This window comes from Pelophylax lessonae, assembly GCF_965119305.1.
Source record: "Pelophylax lessonae genome assembly, chromosome: 9".
In the NCBI taxonomy this organism is placed as follows: Eukaryota; Metazoa; Chordata; class Amphibia; order Anura; family Ranidae; genus Pelophylax; species Pelophylax lessonae.
Window position 1 is genome coordinate 260,648,517 of NC_138776.1, and position 24,527 is coordinate 260,673,043.

General features: G+C 42.5%; 4 protein-coding genes across 4 annotated transcripts in view; all 4 read left to right on the plus strand.

Moving 5' to 3' along the window:
* Positions 1-24,527, plus strand: part of LOC309564419 (uncharacterized protein) — a gene marked incomplete at its 3' end in the record, with an annotated part of 909,898 nt that overhangs the window by 142,769 nt on the left and 742,602 nt on the right.
* LOC309563475 (uncharacterized protein) overlaps positions 1-24,527 on the plus strand; it is a gene marked incomplete at its 3' end in the record, with an annotated part of 76,094 nt that overhangs the window by 33,636 nt on the left and 17,931 nt on the right. The gene's annotated exons all lie outside the window — the stretch shown is intronic.
* LOC309562617 (uncharacterized protein) overlaps positions 1-24,527 on the plus strand; it is a 150,734-nt gene that overhangs the window by 19,222 nt on the left and 106,985 nt on the right. The window contains exon 5 of the mRNA XM_082266870.1: positions 8,343-8,486. Within this exon, the coding sequence (XP_082122996.1) occupies positions 8,343-8,486 (144 nt within the window). The remainder of the gene's footprint in view (positions 1-8,342; positions 8,487-24,527) is intronic.
* The window catches only part of LOC309562790 (uncharacterized protein), an 86,574-nt gene continuing 71,118 nt past the window's right edge, over positions 9,072-24,527 (plus strand). The window contains exons 1-2 of the mRNA XM_082267095.1: positions 9,072-9,150; positions 11,023-11,282. Coding sequence (XP_082123221.1) covers positions 9,087-9,150; positions 11,023-11,282 — 324 coding nt within the window. The 5' untranslated portion in view covers positions 9,072-9,086. The remainder of the gene's footprint in view (positions 9,151-11,022; positions 11,283-24,527) is intronic.

The window sequence follows — 24,527 nt, forward strand, 5'->3', positions numbered from 1 at the left end:
ACATGTTGGCATTCATGGTTCCCTCAATGAACTGTAGCTCCCCAGTGCTGGCAGCACTCATGCAGCTCATGACCATGACTCTCCCACCTCCATGCTTGACTGTAGGCAAGACACACTTGTCTTTGTACTCTTCACCTGGTTGCCACCACACACGCTTGACACCACCTGAACCAAATACGTTTATCTTGGTCTCATCACACCACATCAAATTGGTCTGCATGGCTGTTGTCCCAGAAGGAAGCCTCATCTAAAGATGGTGCACAAGAAAGCCCTCAAACAGTTTTCTGAAGACAAGCAGACTAAGGACATGGATTACTGGAACCATGTCCTTAGTCTGCTTGTCTTCAACAAACTGTTTGCGGGCTTTCTTGTGCATCATCTTTAAAAGAGGCTTCCTTCTGGGACAACATCCATGCAGACCAATTTTGATGCAGTGTGCGACGTATGGTCTGAGCACTGACAGGCTGACCCTCCACCCATTCAATCTCTGCAGCAATGCTGGCAGCAGTCATACGTCTATTTCCCGAAGACAACCTCTGGATATGCTGAGCACGTGCACTCAACTTCTGTAGTCGACTATGGCGAGGCCTGTTCTGAGTGGAACCTGTCCTGTTAAACCGCTGTATGGTCTTCACCGCTATGCTGCAGCTCAGTTTCAGGGTCTTGGCAATCTTTTTATAGCCTATGCCATCTTTATGTAGAAAAATTCTGTGTAAAAAATAGGTGCGCTAAAGTTATAAATGTCTAAATCCACAATGTGATATGATATACAGTTGATATACAATCTTACATAAATGGTGATCAAGTGAAGACAGGTGAATAAAAATGGTCAAAAGTCCAAACTTCCACCAAGTGTTACAAGTGATGAAACTTATAACCCTTGAACTTTATAAATGCAATAACTCATAAGTGATATGAATTCCAAAGTCCACAAAAATCTCTTCACCAAATAATTAATGTTGAAAAGGTAAAGTATATTGCCAGTGCTCTGTGATTGAAGATCCCGCCACCAACACACTATCCTCCTTACCAGATGAATAAACTTGAAAGGCAGACAAAACTCTGTTGATAATGTTGGGAAGGAGGAAATAATCAAATTAACCACCCTGTGATACGGTGCAGGACTAGCCTCTTACCAGATGGTGGATGGAATCGGCACAGAGAATATGGGGGTAGACGATGCCTTTTCAATATGTCTGTAGTAAGCAGCTGTATTCCACTTTCACTAGGGATCCGTCCTTCTACTGGCTCTCCAGAGTGAGCATCGATATAATAGAAAATAAACGGACCATAGCGTGATATCCCCGAGGTAATTTATTCAAATAAAGTGTTACACTTACATTCGGGATGGAAACAACTGCAACAATACAAACGATACACCTGACTCGGCTGCAGACCGAGCAGTGCTGGACGTTCGTGGCGGCGCGACACGCCTCCTCTCTGACGACGTTTCCTCTAAACAGGCTTCTGCTGAGATAGGAGGGACGTGCGCGCCGCCACATCCGCCCTTATGAAGCTCTGGGGTATGACCACTTCCGGTGTCCGCAGTGTATGTGCGAAAATGCTCGCTTACAAACGTAATTTGCTGATTTATCTATCAAAACACATCTTAATCTTTCCCATCGGTACTAGACAGTTGATAGAGCCGTGTTGGTAATATATATGTATATATAATAAATCAGTATGCAAATACAAAACGGGGGGACTCCGGAAATGTGCAATCCTCCAACTTCCTGTGCCACCATAAAAATTTATGCATAAGCCAACTTCGGAAGTACGGGGAATGTGAATATAGGACAAATTAGAGTCCATGTAAAGTGCAAAATAAATGATGTATATCTAAAAACAATCTTAAATAGTATTATTTTAAAAAATATATTAAACATATACTGTACTTTCATTTATTTGCTCATGAAAAAAGTTTAAAAATTTATTAAAATCCATGATTAAAATGTGCAAAATGCTAAAATGTATTAAAATAAATGTAATGAGACTGAGCAAGGAATTAACTGTTGTTTATATGGGCGTTAATGTCCCATTCAATGTTGTGTCCCCAAGGTCTGAAGCACTTCATCTCATAGATCCAGAAGGTTTCCCTTCTTGAAATGGATCTTTTCAGGTTACTCCCTCTCCAATGGGGTATATATTTTTCAATCACTATGATTCGTAAATTCTTGGGATTTTTGTGATGACATTTGGAAAAGTGTAAAGATACACTGTGTCCAACGAACCCTTTTCTTATATTGGAGAGGTGTTCCCCTATTCGAATACTGGCAGTGCGTATAGTCCTCCCAATGTATTGCTGCCCGCAACTACATTGGAGGAGATAAACGACCCCCTTAGTATGGCAGGAGATAAACTCCTTGATCTTATACTCTTTTCCAGTGGTGGTAAATGAGAACTTATTAGTACGTATGGTTTTTGCTTCTCTACAGATTTGGCAATTTCTACATGGGAAATAGCCTTTCATGTCTGGAAAGAATTTAGGTACTATAGGTTTTTCAATAGGATTACTTGCAATGAGATTTTTCAAATTCCTCGCTTTCCTATAGATCATATTTGGTTTCTCGGGGAGAGAAGGCCCCAATACTTTGTCTCCTTGTAGGATGCTCCAATGTTTCCTAAAGACATGATTGAGCCATTTGTAGTTCTGGGAAAACTCTGTAACAAAGGCATATTCGAATCTGAACTGAGATGTGTGAGTGGGATCAATCGGTTTGGGCAAAATGAGATCTTCTTGTGTCTGTTGGCCTAACAATTCAATTTCTTGGTCCAGTATCTGTGGCATGTAACCTTTTTCCAAAAATCTTTGTTTTAAAACATTGGCTTGTTCTTTAAAATCCGACTCATTTGTGCAGTTGCGCCTGATCCGCTTAAATTGTCCTTTAGGGACCGATCTATGCCACTTGGGATGGTGGCAACTGTCCATGGTAATAAAACCGTTTTTGTCGGTCGCTTTAAATTACGTTTTTGTGATAAAACCTGAGCCATGTCTTAAAATCACTAGATCTAGAAAATTGACCGCTGTGGGGCTAGATTCATAAGAAAATCTAATTCCCCAACTGTTACAGTTTAACTGGTCCATAAAAACTTTCAATGATTGGTTACTCCCTTTCCAGATAAAAAATGTGTCGTCAATGTAGCGTCTCCAAAAAACAAGTTCCTTGGCTCTGTGGGAAAAGATATTGCAATCCTCCTACAGAGCCATAAAGAGATTCGCCACACTGGGGGCAAATTTAGCCCCCATCGCCACTCCGGTGTGTTGGAGATAAAACCGTTGATCATAATAAAAGTAATTATGTTCCATGCCAAAGGTTAAAAGGTCTAAAATGAACTGTTTGTGTGCCACTGATATATCTTGATTGATGTCTAAAAAGGTGCTTACCGCTTCGTACCCCATCTCATGTGGAATAATTGTATATAAAGACGCCACATCGGCAGTCACAAGCAATACATCTCCTTCAATGTTTAATTGTCTCATTTCTTGTATGCACTGCGTGGTGTCTTTCAGGTAAGCTGGGGTTTCCTGGACCAAGGGTTGCAAGAAGTGGTCTATGTATTTTCCGATCCTGGAGGTAACGGAGTCAATCCCACTCACAATGGGTCTTCCAGGAGGTTTCGTCAAGTTTTTATGAACTTTCGGGAGATAGTAAATAATGGGCAATTTTGGAGAAAGTGGTATTAAAAATTCCTTTTCTTTCCTGTTTAAAATCCCATCTTCAAAACCTTGTTTGATGATACTTTCCAATTTCCTCTTTGTGGACTTTGGAATTCATATCACTTTTATGAGTTATTGCACTTATAAAGTTCAAGGGTTATAAGTTTCATCACTTGTAACACTTGGTGGAAGTTTGGACTTTTGACCATTTTTATTCACCTGTCTTCACTTGATCACCATTTATGTAAGATTGTATATCAACTGTATATCATATCACATTGTGGATTTAGACATTTATTACTTTAGCGCACCTATTTTTTACACAGAATTTTTCACTAAGGCACAGTTCATGTAGCAGCTTTAATTTCTATATCAGCGCACCCTTACTCACACCATCTTTATGTAGAGCAACAATTCTTTTTTTTCAGATACTCAAAGAGTTCTTTGGCATGAGGTGCCTTATTGAACTTCCAGCGACCAGTATGAGAGAGTGAGAGAGCGATAACATCACATTAAACACACCTGCTCCCCATTCACACCTGAGACCTTGTAACACTAACGAGTCACATGACACTGGGGAAGGAAAATAGCTGATTGGGCCCAATTTGAACATTTTGACTTAGGGGTTTACTCACTCTTGTTGCCAGCAGTTTAGACATTATTGGCTGTGTGTTGGGGTATATGATTGGACAACAAATTTACACTGCTATACAAGCTGTACACTCAATACTTTACATTGTAGCAAAGTGTCATTTCTTCAGTGTTGTCACATGAAAAGATAGAATAAAATATTTACAAAAATGTGAGGGGTGTACTCACTTTTGTGAGATACTGTACAATTAATATGTGTTTTTTGTTTTCTCTTCCCTTTTTTATTTTCTTACTTTTTCCCTCTGTTCTCTTGTCTATTTTCTGATTCTACAATGTACTCTCTCACTTTTCTTTCCACTATTCCTTTCCTTACACTCTCCTTCCTGCGCCTGCTGTGCTTCTTCTGGCTAAAGCACATCTAGTGGCTGTGATAAAAATCTTCTGGTGAACCACTTATGATTACGGAATGAAGTTCAGTAGACATATGGCACTTTTCCACTGCAAGTACCAGCTCGGCTCCACTCGGCCCTGCTTGGCTCGGTTTGGTTTTCTACTGCATGGTACCGCATGGTACGGTGTTGGAACGGTTTGGTACGGTTTGCTTTTCCACTAAAGTAGTTAGTGGGTGTGATAACATCGATTCTCTGACCAATCAGTGGCTAGTAGTGACAAACAGTCAAAGCTGCATGCAAAGGATTATGGGATAAGGTACCGGTACGGCCCTCTTGGAACCACAACCGAGGTGGCACTGTTTAAAGAGGTAGTATACCGCATTTTTTCATTTTTAAGTACAGGTAAGCCTATAATAAGGCTTACCTGTAGGTACAATTAATATCTCCTAAACCGGCACGGTTTAGGAGATATTTGCAGTGCATGCAGCCGCTCACGCGAGCGGCGCATGCGCTCTGAAGGTCCGGCGGACCTTCAGCTTCCCTTGACGGGAGCTTGCCGGAAAATGACTCCCGCGCGCATGCGCGGGAGTGACGCCATCGCGGCTCCGGCCAATCACAGCGCGGGAGCCGCCGAGCCCGGAAGAGACGCCGTGGGATCATGTCCGCGCCCGCAGCGGTGTCCGGGGGTCCGTGTCGGGGCTTTGTTCTAAGGTAAGTAATTCATAATGAGCTAGTATGCATACTAGCTCATTATGCCTTTGTCTTGCAGGGTTTTTTTTTTATTTATTCTTTTTTATTTTAGGTTTACACCTGCTTTAAGCGAGCCGTACCCTTTGGTTCCATGTAGTGGAAAAGCGCCGCCGTACCGTACCGTACCAAACCGTTCCAACACCGTACCATGCGGTACCATGCAGTCGAAAAGTGCAAAAGCGAGCCGAACCGTTCGGTTCCATGCAGTGGAAAAGCGCCAATAGACTGTTGACGAACTCTATATGTTTATTCAACCACTATGTACCACATTAAGGCTCTCACTTTTTAGCCTAATGGCTATATAATAAGCTGCAGAGACCGGAGACCGGCATAATCGCCGGAGACGTCGTCGGAGGAGGACCGGAGGAAGAAGAAGAGCCGACAGCAAAAGAGCAGAAGACCGGAGAGGAGAGGAGAAGACAAGACAAGAAGAGGCGACAGCAAAAGAGCAGAAGACCGGAGAGGAGAAGACAAGAAGCAAAAGAGCAGAAGACCGGAGAGGGAGAAGACGGGGTGAAGATTTTTAATAAACTTTCCAAAACGTCTCCTGTCGTTATTTACTCACACTGTCTTTTATGGGGTGAATGGGTAGGGGTACAGTGTACCCCATACCCATTCACATAGGGAGGGGGTCCGGGATCGATCTGGGGGACCCCCTTGTTAAAGGGGGCTTCCAGATTCCGATGAGCCCCCTGCCCGCAGACCCCCACAACCACCGGCCAGGGTTGTGGGGATGAGGCCCTTGTCCTCATCAACATGGGGGCAAGGTGCTTTGAGGTGGGGGGTGCAGAGCCCCCCCTGCCCCAAAGCACCCACACCCCCCCATGTTGAGGGCGTGTGGCCTGGTATGATCCAGGGGGGGGTGGGGCCGCTCGCTCGTCCCCTCCCCTTTCCTGGCATGCCGGGCTGCATGCTCGGATAAGGGTCTGGTATGGATTTTGGGGGGGGACCCCACGCCGTTTTTTCGGCGTGGGGCTACCCTCAAATTCCATACCAGACCCGAAGGGCCTGGTTTGGAACCTGGGGGGGAACCCCACGCTCTTTTTTTTCCCCATTTTGGCGTGGAGTTCCCCCTCAAGATTCTCACAGTGCAGGTCGCGCCGCAAGTCGGATCACCCTGATCCGACCTGCGGTGCGACTTCCGTTCAAATCAATAGGCTCCCATAGGGAACCATTGATTTTGAATGGAAGAAAAAAAAACGTATAACGTGGCTTAACGCACGTTAAGCAACGTTATTCAGCCTTTAGCAGCGTCAGACGTTTTTACAGCTTGACGCTGCAGCTCCAGAACGCACAGTTCCTGGGTTTTTTTTGGAGCTGTAAAACGCCTATGCCACTTGGAGCTCCTAAAAGCTCTATGTGTGCATGAGGCCATAGAATAACATGGATGGGCGTTCTGCAGCTGCAAAAAAAAAACACGTCTGACGTTGCTAACAGCAGCTCCAAAAACGTCCAGTGTGCATGAGGCCTTACCTTGTACTCCTGTAATTCTCATAATTTTCTTCATTTTCCTAACTGTTATTACATGTACCAAGCAATGAGTCAGAAGTAACAAATAATTGTAAATGTTATTGTTAAAATTGTTAACTTAAAATTCCAATAAAAATTAAGTACGAACTGCTTTTAGCATACAAAAATTCATCTACTAATAAATTTAAAAAGAAATGGCAAATTTGGTTAAACAACCCAAGAGCTTCTACTTACCTAAATAAATGTGATATCTAAATCTCCATTATAGTTCAGATCAATTGGTTACAATGTCCCATCCCTAATAAACCTTAGTACACGGTAACCAAATCCGCTTACAGATCGTTCCCATTAGGGGTAGGCAGTTTGGGTATGCTGTGTTTTATTTAATCATTTTTTTTTTATATATATATATATATCTTTTAATAGTTTTTTCTCATCTAACTGTTACCTGGTACTCCTGTAATTCTCATAATTTTCTTCATTTTCTTAATTGTTGTTACATGTACCAAGCAATGAGTCAGAAGTAACAAATAATTGTAAATGTTATTGTTGAAATTGTTAACTTAAAATTCCAATAAAAATGTATTAAAAAAAAAAAAAAAGAACATGGAGAAAGGGAGAGCGTAATTGTACAGACACAGGAAGTGATACAACAACTGGGGAGGAAGTGATGTTAGGTGCAGATAGGAAGTGATATACAGACAGGAAGTAATAGACAGACAGGAAATTATGCATTTTAGGAACAGGAAGTGATGTAGAAGTCTAAAACAGGAAGTTCCAGGTGAGAGGTGAGTTGTGAGGAAGCAAAGCGAAGAGTTGTTGGAATTAGCAGCAGAGTAGGTAATAACATATTATTTTATTTCGAAGGACACAAGGATCTCTACAAGGACGTCATGATGGAGAATCAGCCGCCCCTCACATCACCTGGTAAGAGGAGACTTTATTGTAAAGGAGAGAGCAGTACGGAGGGCCCACCTAGATCCCCAGTCATTAGAGACGGGCTCTGGCGTGTTTGAGTTTACAAGTGCCCGATCCCACCAGGAAGCTGACACTGCACTCTGCTAATCACAGGCACAGAGACATTTCCTGATCTGTCCAGCTGCGGATTGGGAAATGTCTCACTGCCTGTGATTAGTGGACTGCACTGTCGGCTTCCTGACGTGATCTGGCATGTGCAAACTTGAACATGCCCAAGCCCATCTCTACTCATCATGTGATAAACACATATAAACAATGTGTTCAGTCAGTGTGTGTGTGTTTCCTACAGATGGGTCCAGTAATGGGAACCCACCAGAGAGATGTCCCCGTCCTCTGTATTCCTGGGATTCCACACAAGAAGACCACACCATCCCTCACCATCATCAGGTAGGTTGGACTTGGCAACTAGAACTCAAATAGAATTCTACGCTTTGAGATAACGTTCCTCTATGTCAACTCTTGTTTGCTTTTACAAATCCGTTCTCTCGTCTTTTGGGGTTTAGGGTGAAGAACTGAAAGACATTAAAGTTGAGGTTAAAGAGGAAAAAGAAGAGATGTTTTGGGATCAGCAGTCTATGGAGGATGGTGGTCCTCTGTATACCCGGGATTCCACACAGGAAGATCACACAATCCTTCACCATCATCAGGTAGATGGCACTGAGCAACTAGAAACTCAAAAGTATTCTAAACTATGAGATGATATTTTTCCATGTAATCTCTTGCGTCATTTTATAAATGTATTTTATCATCGTTGTGGTTTAGGATGTGAAATTTCCCCATCCTCTGTGTTCCTGGGATTCCATACAGAAGGATCACACCATCCCTCGCCAGGATCAGGTAGGTAGGCCTCTGCATCAAAATATGTATTCTAAGTCATGAGGTGACATTTCTATGTACTCTCTTGTTTTAATGCTGACTTCTACATATGAAGTGTAGCCTTTGTTCCCCACAGTTTTTCACGCCCCCATTTGTATTTCTTTATGTTTCTTTTTAATTCATATACATTCCTTTCCTTTGTGGGTCTTAAGCTCAGTCACAGGTCATCGCGGGTCCTCTTCCTCCTTGTGTTCTTCCAACGGAGGGTGCACACTGAATGACGTGTCATTTGTGTCTGTTATATCTGCCTTGAGTTGACTTTAATAGATGTTTTCTATTATTTTGGGGTTTAGGGTGAAGAACGGATGAATATAAAAGTTGAGGTTAAAGAAGAAGAAGTTGAGATATATGTGGGGGGAGATCAGCCGTCCATGGAGGAGGTTGGGATGATTATGAAAAGTGAACAGGATGAAATGTCTCTACTTATCAATACAAGTAAGTATAGGCACTATGGAAGAAACGGGTCACAGTTTCCTTTTACTTCTGAGTATATGGATTGTAGTCTAGGGAAACTGTTAGATAATTCTCAGATCTTCACATCGTCCTGTAGGCAGGTTCTAAAAGGTTAAATGCGTTAATGTGTGGTATGACAAGGGGTAACACTTGGTGCTGTTATGTGGAGGAGATCGGACCTCGTGGTCTGTCCGTGTATGGGAGGTGATCAGTGAGGATGCTGCAAAGATGTGAGTTTAACTGTATTGTGTGATAGCAGTCCAAAGAAACTTTTTATTACAGAAAGGATCACATCAGAAACAGTGCAACGTTTCGGAGTCACGCAGGACCCCTTCGTCAGGCAGATGCCTGATAATGGGGCCCTGCGTGACTCTGAAACGTTGTACTGTTTCTGATGTGATTCTTTCTGTAATAAAAAGTTTCTTTGGACTGCTTTTGCGAGATCCATGGTGTGCTGGCGAATATGTATATATCTGAGATAGATCCAGTGTCCAGCTGGTTTTCTCTTCAGCGCCCACAACATATGTGCCTATATCCAGGAATGTGTGCGATGGGAATATGAACTCTACTTTAACCGTATTGTGGCGTTTTCCCTTAGTGGGAGACCCCGGGATGGGTTACAAGGACCAGTCTTTTGATGCTATTTACTGAGATTCAACTAAGCTATAAAAAGGATAAAACGACGCCATACAGCACAGCCAAATCCAGTACAGTGTTATTGGAGAGAGTGGAAACGCCATTGGGATTCTGTATATTGCTCAAATCTATGGAACCTGTACAGATCTGTAATTCTAACGTTACTTGGTACAGAACTTATTGGTTAAGAGTAACCTTCTGTGTTACTTTGGAAGAGGAGGTGCTTTACAATGTATTACGGAGAACCGGGGAATGAAATGTGCAATTCAGGTGACTTTTGATGTCATTGAGTGATAAGGAGGAGCCTCCAGTTCAGGACAGAGAGTATGGTGGTGGCCAGTGACACAGGTTCTCTAGGTAAGGATAGCGTTGCACTTGGCTGGGCAACTATGTTAGGGCCCACTGCAGAACAGAACCCTCCTACAGACCATGCCTGGAACCATAGCGTGCAAGGCCTCCTGAAGTAAGTGTGGTGGTCCCTACTTGTGTCTTGTGCTGGGTTATGATTCGTGCCAAGCTGGCCATTTCCATGTTTTGGACACTTTCGGTACCTGTAAGCGTGTTTGACCTCTGATTGCACAAATGTACTTCTATGGAACCTGTACAGAACTGTAAATTTAACTTTATTCGGTATAGAACATTTTGGTTAGGAGTAACCATCTATGTTGCTTTGAAAGAGAAGGTGCTTTACAGCATATTAGGGAGAAGTGGGGAATAAAATGTACAATTCAGCTAAGTCTTGATGTCCATAGAGTGATGAGGAGCAGCCAGGTCAGGGCAGAGAGAATAGTGGTGGCCAGTGACAGAGGTTCTGTAGGTAAGGGTAGCTTGACACGGGACTGGACCCCCATGTTAGGGCTCACTGCAGAACAGAACCCTCCTACAGACCATGCCTGGAACCACGGAATGCAAAGCCAACCCGAAGTAAGTGTGGTGGTTCCAACCCCTGCCTTGTGCTGGCTTGTGATCCGTGCCAAGCTGGCCATTTCCATGTTTTGTACACTTTAAGTACCTGTAAGTGTATGACCTCTGATGGCAGTGGTCAAGAGGCTCTTCTCTCTTAGTGGTGGTGCACTGGAGTTGGCACATCTGGAGTATTGATCTTCACGTGTAATATTTCATGCTTACTGTATTTTTGGTTTCACATGGGGAGGTGGAGTTAAACTCCAATTATTTGTAAACTACTGACGTTTTGTTTTTTACATTTCTTTCTATCAGATGGAAGTTATGCCAGGAATTCTTCGGAGAGACATCTTCTATTATCTGCTGATTGTAAGTCAGAAGATAATGTCATCACACAGGATCCTCCAGGAGGAAATCCAAATACACAAAATATCCATCACAGACCTTCCTGTCCGGAGACATCAATGGATCCCTCTGATCAGGGGGAATCTTCTCACCAATCACATACTATGATTGCAAATATCCATTTAGGATCTCACACTGCAGATAGATCAACAGATCCTTCTAATCCCAAGGTATCTCCCTTACCCCATGAAGTGGCTCAAAGAGCTCAGAATCTATTCTCATGTTCAGAGTGTGGGAAATCTTTCACTCAGAAAGGAAACCTTTTGGCACATCAGAGAATTCACATGGGTGAGCGTCCTTATTCATGTTCGGAGTGCGGGAAATCTTTTAATAAGAAAGATAACCTTGTTAAACATCTGAGAATTCACTTGGGTCAGCGTCCTCATTCATGTTTAGAGTGTGGGAAATCTTTCACTCAGAAAGGAGGACTTGTTAATCATCTGAAAATTCACACGGGTGAGCGCCCCTATTCTTGTTCCGAGTGCGGGAAGTCTTTCCATAAGAAAGATGGCCTTGTTAGACACCAGAGAATTCACACTGGGGAGCGTCCTCATTCATGTTCAGAGTGCGGGAAATCTTTCCGTAAGAAAGATAATCTTGTTAAACATCAGAGAGCTCACATAGATGAGCGTCTTTCTTCATGTTCAACATCCGGTAAATCTTTGAATCATGAAGAATTGCTTGTTAAACATCAGAGAATTAACATGGGTGAGCATCCTTATTCATGTTCAGAGTGCGGGAAATCTTACACTCAGAAAGGAAACCTTGTTCAACACCAAAGAAGTCACATGGGTGTGCGTCCTTATTCATGTTCAGAGTGCGGCAAATCTTTCCTCAGGAACGATCATCTTGTTACCCATCAGAGAATTCACTCAGGTGAGCGTCCTTTTTCATGTTCAGAGTGCGGGAAATCTTTCACTCATAAAAGATACCTTGTTGAACATCAGAGAATTCACTCGGGTGAGCGTCCTTACTCATGTTCACAGTGTGGGAAATCTTTCGGTCATAAAGGAGACCTTATCAAACATCAGAGAATTCACACAGGTGAGCGTCCATATTCATGTTTAGAGTGCGGGAAATGTTTCACTAATAAAGGAGGCCTTGTAAAACATCAGAGAATTCACACGGGTGAGCGTCCTTATTCATGTTCAGAGTGCGGGAAATCTTTCTCTCATAGAGAAGTCCTTATTGAACATCAAAGACTTCACACAGGTGAGCGTCCTTATTCATGTTCACAGTGCGGGAAATCTTTCAATCATAAGGGAGACCTTGTTAAACATCAGAGGATTCACACGGGTGAGCATCCCTATTCATGTTCAGAGTGCGGAAAATCTTTTATTTTTAAAGGAAACCTTGTTCAACATCAGAGAATTCACACAGGTGAGCATCCCTTTTCATGTTCAGAGTGTGGGAAATCTTTCTCTCGTAAAGGAGACCTTGTTAAACATCAGAGAGTTCACCTGGTTGAGCGCCCTTTTTCATGTTCAGTGTGTGGGAAATCTTTCTCTCATAAAGAATACCTTGCTAAACATCAGAGAATTCACACAGGTGAGCGTCCATATTCATGTTTAGAGTGCGGGAAATCTTTCCTTAGAAAAGATAATCTTGTCAAACACCAGAAAAATCAGTGTAGTGTGTATAGTGGGAGAGCTGTCGGAGAATGTAGTGTGGATGGTGGGAGGAGAGCTGTCGGAAAATGTAGTGTAGATGGTGGAGGAGAGCTGTCGGAGAATGTAGTGTAGATGGTGGAGGAGAGCTGTCGGAGAATGTAGTGTAGATGGTGGAGGAGAGCTGTCGGAGAATGTAGTGTGGATGGTGGGGGAGAGCTGTCGGAGAATGTAGTGTAGATGGTGGAGGAGAGCTGTCGGAGAATGTAGTGTAGATGGTGGAGGAGAGCTGTCGGAGAATGTAATGTGGATGGTGGGAGGAGAGCTGTGTCAGAGAATGTAGTGTGGATGGTGGGAGGAGAGCTGTCGAAGAATGTAGTTTGGATGGTGGAGGAGAGCTGTCGGAGAATGTAGTGTGGATGGTGGGAGGAGAGCTGTCGGAGAATGTAGTGTGGATGGTGGAGGAGAGCTGTCGGAGAATGTAGTGTGGATGGTGGGAGGAGAGCTGTCGAAGAATGAAGTGCGGATGGTGGCAGGAGAGCTGTCGGAGAATGTAGTCTGGATGGTGGGGGAGAGCTGTCGGAGAATGTAGTGTGGCTGGTGGAGGAGAGCTGTCGGAGAATGTAGTGTGGATGGTGGAGTAGCGCTGTCAGAAATCATAGTATTAATTGGCAGAGGTGGAGCTGCTGTAAAACATATAATGTGTCATGTCAACCCTCCTGTTGATGCTCCAGCCCCAAGTCCTTCCCTATGTGTCCAGCCTCCTGCTTCCTCCGGTACTGCAGAAAATCGTAAAGGAGGTTCTAGAGGGCTAGCATGCAGGTTCCTCACAGATTGAGGAACACCTCCACATACTAGCAGCCAGACCCCCCTCTAGTGTCCTTCCCGCATGTATCCAGCTCCAGTGTGTCTCAATGGTCCCAGCAGTAACAAATGTCATCAGTTATTCCTCAAACAGTGTGGATGGGATGACTGTAGTGCAGACATTGAGAAATAAGATACAACACAGGGGTTCAGAGAGTGTTCAGTGATGTGGACAATGCTGAGGGAACAATGTGTGGTGAGGATGTAGACACCGATGATAAAGGAATGTCCCTACATAGGGGCCACACTGAGGACTTTTCTGCATTTCAATGTAAAACTTCAGAAGAGCCTGGATCTGATAAGAGCTGAATATTCCGGTGATAGACATCTCAAGCACTGTCGGCCGAGCTAATCTGGACTCCATGTACTGAATGCTTTCAGGAAACACGTGACGGAATCCCTAAAGAACAAAGGAAATTCCAATATCTTTTAATAAAAATAAGAGGATACAGAAGAGTCTGGATCTGATAAGAGTTGCATATACCGGTGATTAAATTCTCCAGCATTGTAGGTCGATTTAATATCTCAGATCTGGTCTCTATGTACTGAACACTTTCAGGAAACACGTGGCGGAATCCCTGATTAAAAAGAGGACATCCCAATATTTTTTGATAAAAATGGGAAGATGTATTATCCATAAAATAGAGTAACTAGATCAGAATAATTTACAGTGATGTCAAATGTGTAAGTGTACTACGAAAGGACATGAATGAATAAATAAATGAGCTCTGTGTATATTGGTAGCCATTTTAAAACATTGTTAAGAATTAATGCAATGAATGTGTGTACTTTATAAATGTGTGCATCCATTTGAGTTTGTTTTATTCTTTTGTTTTGTTTTTAAATATAAGTAGGGATGAGCTGAATGTACATGTGTTTAAATCAGCGAATGCTACAGAACTTAAAATCCTGAAGATGAATCTTTGATATCAGTAATGGTCATTTTCTAGGATAATAGGCAAGGGATTGGCAAACACAGAGAGATGGGCAGTGGCCTGAGGCATACGTATTAGTGCTAAAAATAAAATGTTACAAATTATCATTCAGTAGGAAGAGTTTTTTTCGGGCATCTTAAAGGTCACTATTACAAAAACAAAAATGATTTAACCTACATGCTTAGGGGATGCTTTAAAATGGTATATGTGGTTTCATAGAACATTATAACGCTTAGTGACTATTAGGCCTGCCAGAGACACCAACTGCTCCTCCGATTTCCTCACCAGTAGTCTTGCTATCCCGCTATCAGGTGGAGGAGCAGATAGGGTCCTGCACCCGAAAAATTTCGGCACCTCAAGTAAAAGTACAACCAGCAAAGCAAACTCAGGGAACAACAAACAAGAAAATGACTCACGGTTAGTAGGTCAGGAGCCAGACCCTAAGGGAGCGAAGTCCAGAAGAGTGGTCCAGAGCGAGCCGAGTTCGTTAACCAGAGTCAGTACAAACCAAGGGGGTGATCCTAAGAGAGGTCAAGAGTGAAACCAGAGTTGGTACAATCCAAAGGGGTGATCCAAACTGAGGTCAAGAGCGAGCGGAGTTCGATAACCAGAGGAAGCAAAACCTATACTAAGGCGCCAGCAGGAAGTGGAAGAGGGTATTTATGGGTCATAGGATCAGGTAACTGACAACAGCTGGCCACTGCATGGAACAAGAGTCTCATACCAATAGGTAGCTAATAATGAGAAGCTTGCCCTGAATTGGAGTCACCCAGTGGCCCAGGCAGCAGGGAGATGACCCAGAACACACCTGATCACCAGATCGACTCCCAGCCAAGATGTGACAGTGACAACATATTGTGTTATCAAATAAATTACGCATGGAACAATTTCGTTTTAATTTCTCATTGGATAACATACAGCAGCAACCCAATATGGTTGATTTCCATCCCAGAAAAAAACGTTTTTTTTAGGTAGTTTCTTTTAAAAGACAGAAAACGTTTTTTTAGTAATATCAGACCATAGGTAAGCGCTGGAATTAGCAGAGGCAATATAGCTACTACATACTATAAAACAATAACATTAATCAACTTTATGAAAATTGCCAAAGAGTGGCAAGAGAAGTCACGTGTGATCCTATATTTGGTACCACTCTATATTCTGTACAAAGTTTCACAAAATTTGTCAGCTCAGATTACACCAACCCACATTCAGAAGATCAGGCAGTTGTTTTGCCAACCTAAAATATTTCATTGCCATGTTTCAGAAACAACAGCCAAACACGGCCCAGTGGCTGCAGCGTATGGAAGGAAATTGATCTGGGCCTTGGGCAGCAATCTAAGGGAAAGATTGTTACATTTTTGTTCCTGAAATGAGAAAAGAAGTGTTATTTCAAAGACAGTGTCAAGGACTTACCTTGCCCTCGTGTTGGCAGCCATCTTGGACATGTGCAGACTGCTGCCTCTTATAGACTCTGATTGCATCATCACTTCCTGCTGCCTGGGCATTGTACATTAATGATGCTGCACACCTGACTATATCTATCACCTGTTGGGTTGCAATCCTTGCCTTTGTGTTTGTGCTCCAAGGTGCATCTATGCTAGCAGTCTTCTGTTCTCTGTGTTCCTCTGTGTATGACATGACTTGGCTGAAGACTCTCCTGGCTCTTGACCCGGCATTTGCACACTACCCACTTCTGGACCCGACCCTGGCTTAGATGACTACCTGCTCCTGGACTTGACCCCGGCACTGCCCTTTATACAACCACTTGTAATTGGTAACTATGAAATATACAGTATGTTATTCTAACAAAAAAAATAAATAAAAAGTTTATTATGTCGGAGTCAAGAGCCAGAAATATGTCGTGGACTCTCTGCACACATTGTAAGTGTTGTTACTAGGCAACAAAGGAAGATGGAGAGACTTGGCCAGTGTAATATGTAACTAAATTAAAGTGTAATTTTCCAGAGTCATAAACAAGAAAAACAGAATTGATTCATTGGGCAGTATGTACTCCTTTTTAGCCAAGAGGCAATGTAAGTGTCTTCCCAGAACTTCTGAGTAGTTAAGCGCATGTCTTGACCATCTCACCTGCACTGTTCAGACAAGCCAGCGTAAGGAGGGCAGGGTAGCAGGCAAAAGAACCTCCTCTTCTAGGGTCCCTGGACGGCGCTCCTAGCTCCTCCCCCTCTTCTGCTTGCTATGGGGGCACTCATACGGGCTCGACCGGACCTCTCCTAACTGGCTGAGACTGACAGCAGCACGAGGCTCTGAGCAAGAACACCAATGGTTTTCATCTGGGGTATATGAAGTTGACCGAGCCCATGGTCCTGCCCGGATATCCCGTGGAGGATTGGAGGAAGATTTGGTGAGTTTGTTCCTGGTGATCATTTACACCTCATGCGTGGTGGACCTTCCTTAACAGGGGGTCTAAGTTTCTGGTAAGGAGACAACCATTTATTTCTTTGCACGTGGTGACCGTCAGGAGCTTTTTTGCACGATTGGTGTTGGAACATATGAGCATATCTTTCTACACCTGAATTATTTTCCTCAGATGGAGTTTATGGACTCTGGTCTATTTCCTTTATATTTAGAATTTCTGATTTAAGTGGCGCTGTACCGGAACTACAATGTAAGTGGGAGAGACCATGCAGATTTAAGCCCCGTACACACGCACCGATTGTTGGCCGACCGATTGGCCGTCTTTTGTCCAGTGTTGTTGTGTTGGTTGAAATGTGCTCTAGACTGCACACGAATTTTCTCGGCCAACAACAACCAACTGCAGAAGTGATGTCATGTTCTGGTCTACTTTTCGTGTGTTTTTTCTTCACTGAGCATGCCCAGTCTTGATCATCACATTTTTGTTGGCCGAAATCTGTACTGACTGACGAACAATCAGGCGTTCTGTTGTGGCCAACAAAAATGTTATAGCCTGCACACCAGATTTTGTTCAGCCGAAAAGTCGCAGTCGGTTGTCGGAAGCATCATACTAACAATCGGCCGATCGGACGTTGGCCGAAAATTTACGGCCAACAATCGGTGCGTGTGTACGGGCCTTAAATTTTGATATTAAGACTGAAGACTGAAACATATTACAAATTTGCAGCAGTCGTTTTGATATTCTGCTATTTCAGAGGCAGACAGCAGACAGATATGTTAAAAAAAAAAGTTATTTTTTTCCTATAAATGGAAATTTTAAGCCTTTTGTATAATTTCTAAGGGAGAGAGCAAGCATAGTGCACTTTGAAATAAAACAAAAAATGTGTTTATTAGGAGAGTGAAGATAGAAAAATTTCAGATTTCCATCACAGATATTTAGCCTGAAAAAACAGCCCTCAATTTTGGAGTGACTGAGTGGGCATTTCAGAACTGGGAATAAAGTAGTGTCCTGGTTCAGAGACTGAAGAGGTCAAAATATAGAATCAATTTTACAACTGTCCATCCAGAGCCTCTGGTTCATAGACCAGATTCATCCTAAATATAGAGCCATTTATCCAACTGTCCATCCAGAGCCTCTGGTTTATAGACCGGATACATCCTAAATATAGAACCATTTATCCAACCGTCCAATAAAAATTTGTTTATTATGTCGGAGTCAAGAGCCAGAAATATGTCATGGACTCTCTGCACACCATGTAAGTGTTGTTCCTAGGCAACAAAGGGAGATGGAGAGACTTGGCTAGTGTAATATGTAACTAAATTAAAGTGTAATTTTCCAGAGTCACAAACAAGAAAAACAGAATTGATTCATTGGTCAGTATGTACTCCTTTTTAGCCAAGAGGCAATGTAAGTGGGAGAGACCATGCAGATTTAATCTTGATATTAAGATATAGAGCCAATTATCCAACTGTCCATCCAGAGCCTCTAGTTTATAGACCGGATACATCCTAAATATAGAGCCATTTGTCCAACTGTCCATGCAGAACCTCTGGTTTATAGACCGGATACATCCTAAATATAGAACCATTTATCCAACCGTCCATCCAGAGCCTCTGGTTTATAGACCAGATACATCCTAAATATAGAACCATTTATCCAACTGTCCATCCAGAGCCTCTGGTTTATAGACTGGATACATCCTAAATATAGAACCATTTATCCAACTGTCCATCCAGAGCCTCTGGTTTATAGAGCAGATACATCCTAAATATAGAGCCATTTATCCAACTGTCCATCAAGAGCCTCTGGTTTATAGAGCAGATACATCCTAAATATAGAACCATTTATCCAACTGTCCATCCAGAGACTCTGGTTTATAGACCAGATGCATCCTAAATATAGAACCATTTATCCAACTGTCCATCCAGAGCCTCTGGTTTATAGAGCAGATACATCCTGAATATAGAACCATTTATCCAACTGTTCATCCAGAGCCTCTGGTTTATAGATCGGATACATCCTAAATATAGAACCATTTATCCAACTGTTTATCCAGAGCCTCTGGTTTATGGACCGGATACATCCTAACAATAGAACCATTTATCCAACTGTCCATCCAGAGCCTCTGGTTTATAGACCAGATACATCCTAAATAAAGAACCATTTATCCAACTGTCCATCCAGAGCCTCTGGTTTATAGACCAGATACATCCTAAATATAGAACCACTTATCCAACTGTCCATCCAGAGCCTCTGGTTTATAGACCAGATATATCCTAAATATAGAACCATTTATCCAACTGTTTATCCAGAGACTCTGGTTTATAGACCAGATATACAAGACTGCTGCTGGGCACGGCCTTCTTGGATGTGGTATCAGAGCTGTCAATCAAGTAACATTTTATATCAGTAGTTCCTAACCTCAGCCACCAGGTACCCCAACAGACTATGTTTTGGGGATTTTCCCTTAGATATAACAATTGTCATACATACCAAGCCACATGTATGCCGTATTCCTTCTACTCACAGAATTCTCCTTCATTACAGGGGAACACATGAGAGTCTTATGCCCCATACACACGTGCAGATTATCTGCAGACTTTTGTCTGCAGACTTACCTTTTCTATGTAGTGCAAGGGCCTGCCGGATTGCATACAAATTGAAAGTGTTTAGGTTTGACCTCATATTATATGGTTTTGGTAAGTCTGCAGACAAAAGTCTGCAGATAATCTGCACGTGTGTATGGGGCATTACAGAACACACAATGCAAGGGAGGAAAAAAAATATCATGTAAGGGCAAAACACGGCAAGTCAGCAATTAAAATACTTATTTTTTCTGTGCGTTTATCAGCAATTATTTCAGATGGTTACAGGATCTGGTGATTATTTTCATAACCATTGCTGTGTTATCTTATAATATTCACATGCTGAAAATGGACAGGACGCCCCCTTTAATGACATTACTGTCAAAATCTAAATCTCCATTATAGTTACGATCAATTGGTAATAATGTCCCATCCCTAATAAACATTAGTACACGGTAACCAAATCCGCTTACAGATAGTTTCCATTAGGGGTAGGCGGATTGTGTGTGCTATGGTTTTTATATATATATATATACAGTGGGTCCGGAAAGTATTCAGACCCCCTTAAATTTTTCACTCTTTGTTATATTGCAGCCATTTGCTAAAATCATTTAGGTTCATTCTTCTTCCTCATGAATGTACACATAGCACCCCATACTGACAGAAAAACACAGAATTGTTGACATTGTTGCAGATTTATTAAAAAAGAAAAACTGAAATATCACATGGTCCTAAGTATTCAGACCCTTTGCTCAGTATTTAGTAGAAGCCCCCTTTTGATCTAATACAGCCAGGAGTCTTTTTGGGAAAGATGCAACAAGTCTTTCACACCTGGATTTGGGGATCCTCTGCCATTCCTCCTTGCAGATCCTCTCCAGTTCTGTCAGGTTGGATGGTAAACGTTGGTGGACAGCCATTTTTAGGTCTCTCCAGAGATGCTCAATTGGGTTTAAGTCAGGGCTCTGGCTGGGCCATTCAAGAACAGTCACGGAGTTATTGTGAAGCCACTCCTTCGTTATTTTAGCTGTGTGCTTAGGGTCGTTGTCTTGTTGGAAGGTAAACCTTCGGCCCAGTCTGAGGTCCAGAGCACTCTGGAGAAGGTTTTTGTCCAGGATATCCCTGTACTTGGCCGCATTCATCTTTCCCTCGATTGCAACCAGTCGTCCTGTCCCTGCAGCTGAAAAACACCCCCACAGCATGATGCTGCCACCACCATGCTTCACTGTTGGCACTGTATTGGACAGGTGATGAGCAGTGCCTGGTTTTCTCCACACATACCGCTTAGAATTAAGGCCAAAAAGTTCTATTTTGGTCTCATCAGACCAGAGAATCTTATTTCTCACCATCTTGGAGTCCTTCAGGTGTTTTTTAGCAAACTCCATGCGGGCTTTCATGTGTCTTACACTGAGGAGAGGCTTCCGTCGGGCCACTCTGCCATAAAGCCCCGACTGGTGGAGGGCTGCAGTGATGGTTGACTTTCTACAACTTTCTCCCATCTCCTGACTGCATCTCTGGAGCTCAGCCACAGTGATCTTTGGGTTCTTCTTTACCTCTCTCACCAAGGCTCTTCTCCCCCGATAGCTCAGTTTGGCCGGACGGCCAGCTCTAGGAAGGGTTCTGGTCATCCCAAACGTCTTCCATTTGAGGATTATGAGGCCACTGTGCTCTTAGGAATCTTAAGTGCAGCAGAAATCTTTTTGTAACCTTGGCCAGATCTGTGCCTTGCCACAATTCTGTCTCTGAGCTCTTCAGGCAGTTCCTTTGACCTCATGATTCTCATTTGCTCTGACATGCATTGTGATCTGGAAGGTCTTATATAGACAGGTGTGTGGCTTTCCTAATCAAGTCCAATCAGTATAATCAAACACAGCTGGACTCAAATGAAGGTGTAGAACCATCTCAAGGATGATCAGAAGAAATGGAAAGCACCGGAGTTAAATATATGAGTGTCACAGCAAAGGGTCTGAATACTTAGGACCATGTGATATTTCAGTTTTTCTTTTTTAATAAATCTGCAACAATGTCAACAATTCTGTGTTTTTCTGTCAGTATGGGGTGCTATGTGTACATTCATGAGGAAGAAGAATGAACTTAAATGATTTTAGCAAATGGCTGCAATATAACAAAGAGTGAAAAATTTAAGGTAGTCTGAATACTTTCCGTACCCACTGTATATATATATATATATATATATATATATATATATATATAAAGATTTTAAGTGTATTTTTTTGTCATTTAACTGTTACCTTGTACTCCTGTGATTTTCATAATTTTCTTCATTTTCCTAACTGTTGTTACATGTACCAAGCAATGAGTCAGAAGTAACAAATAATTGTAAATGTTATTGTTGAAATTGTTAAATTAAAATTCCAATAAAAATTAAAAAAAAAAAAAAAAAAAAAGAAAAAAAAAATGGAGATCTTTTCCTATTATACCGAGTGGAACACAGAGATAGGATGTATTTGTTTGTACAGAGACAGGAAGTGATGTCAGGTGCAGACAGGAAGTGATTGCCAGACCGGAAATTATACAAATAAGGAACAGGAAGTGATGTAGGAGGTTAAAACAGTAAGTTCCAGGTGAGAGGTGAATTGTGTGAGAAGAAAAGAGAAGAAGTTGTTGGAATTGGCAGCAGAGGCGGTAATAACATATTCATTTAGGACACAAGGATCTCTACAAGGACATCATAATGGAGAATCAGCCACCCCTCACATCACCGGGTAAGAGGAGACTTTATTGTAAAGGAGAGAGCAGTACAGAGGGTCCACCTAGATCCCCCATCATCTGATAAACACATAGAAACAATGTATTCAGTCAGTGTGTGTGTTTCCTACAGATGGATCCAGTAATGGGAACCCACCAGAGAGATGTCCCCGTCCTCTGTATTCCCGGGATTCCACGCTAGAAGAACACACCATCCCTCACCATCCGGTAGGTGGAACTGAGCAACTAGAACTCAAATACGTTGTAGAATTCCACACTTTGGGATAATAAACTTCTATGTCGTTTCTTGTTTCCTTTTACAAATACATTTTATCATATTTGGGGTTTAGAGTGAAGAATTGAAAGACATTAAAGTTGAGGTTAAAGTGGAAAATGAAGAGTTGTTTGGGGATCAACAGTCTATGGAGGAGGATGGTCCTCTGTATTACCGGGATTCCACACAGGAGGATCACACCATCCCTCACCATCATCAGGTAGGTCAGACTGAGCAACTAGAACTAGAAATTTCCCCATCCTCTGTATTCCCGGGATTCCACACAGAAAGATCACACCATCCCCCACCATCATCAAGTAGGTCAGACTGAGCAACTGGAACTAGAAATTTCCCCATCCTCTGTATTCCTGGGATTTCATACAGATGGATCACACCACTATGATCAGGTAGGTGGGACTGGGCATGTAGATCTAAATATGTATTCTAAGCTATACAATGACATCTATATGTAGTATTTTGTTTTAAAGCTTGCTTCTACATCTAAAGTGCTGCCTTAGTCCCCACTTTCCCCAATCCCTGTTTCTAGCTCTTTTGAGTGCCCTACATTTTTCACCCCCACCCCATTTTTATTTAATACACATTACGTTCCTCTGTGGGTCTTAAGCTCAGTCACATGCCCTCGTCGGTCCTCTTTCCTCTTGTGTTCTTCCAATGGAGGGTGCATACTGAATGACGTGTCATCTGTGTCTGTTATATCTGCCTTGAGTTGCCTTAAATATTTTTTTTCTATTATTTTGGGGTTTAGAGTGAAGAACGGATTACTATAAAAGTTGAGATTAAAGAGGAAGAAGTAGAGATGTATGTGGGGGGTGATCAGCCGCCCACAGAGGAGGTTGGGATGACTATGAAAAGTGAACAGGAAGAAATGTCTCTACTTATCGACACAGGTAAGTAGCAGACACTATGGAAGAAACCGGTCACAGTCTCATTTTACATCTGAGTATAAGGATTGTAGTGGACAACAGTTAACACTTGGTGCTGTGGTGTGCCTTTCCCCTCCTTGTGTCACTTCCTGCTTCTGTAGTGATATATGTAGAAGGAGACCGGACCTCATGGTCTGTCCATGTATGGGAGGTGATCAGTGAGGACGCTGTAAAGATGTGAACTGAACTGTATGGTGGAGTTTCCCCTTAGGGGGACCCCTGCAATGGGTTCCAAGGTTTGTATTTTTGATGCTATTTACTGGGATGCAACTAAGCTATAAAAAAAGTATGGAGAGCGCCACTCAGCCAACCCGGTACAGAGTTATTAGAAAAATAGAGAGTAGAAATGCATCAGTGATTCCTTATATTGCACAAATGTACTTCTATGGAACCTGTACAGAACTGTAAATATAACTTTATTCGGTAAAGAACTTATTGGTTAAGATTAATCATCTGTGTTGCTTTGAAAGAGAAGGTGCTTTACAGCATATTAGGGAGAACTGGGGAACAAAATGTACAATTCAGCTAAGTCTTGATGTCATGGAGTGATGAGGAGCAGCTAGTTCAGGACAGAGAGAATGGTGGTGGCCAGTGAAAGAGGTTCTGTAGGTAAGGGTAGCTTGATACGTGGCTGGGCCACTATGTTAGGACCCTAACATAACCCTCCTACAGACCATGCCTGTAACCACAGTATGAGAAAACAGGAAAAGAGCCGCTCAGGTGTGTGTTCCAAACCCGGTGCAGGTCAGATCCGTCATCCAAGAGTAGAAGAAATCCAAGTTTGAGACCGCACTCAGGGTATTATGATGAAATCAAAGGTATCTTTATTCCTCACAAATAAAGTAGACAGTGTACAGAACAGACGTGTCCGGTTGACGCGTTTCACGATGCTGTAGGTCGCTTACTCATATGAGTAAGCGACCTACAGCGTCGTGAAACGCGTCAACCGGACACGTCTGTTCTGTACACTGTCTGTCTACTTTATTTGTGAGGAATAAAGATACCTTTGATTTCATCATAATACCCTGAGTGCGGTCTCAAACTTGGATTTCTGTAACCACAGTATGCAAGGCCTCCTGAAGTAAGTGTAGTGGTTCCCACCTTTGCCTTGTGCTGGCTTGTG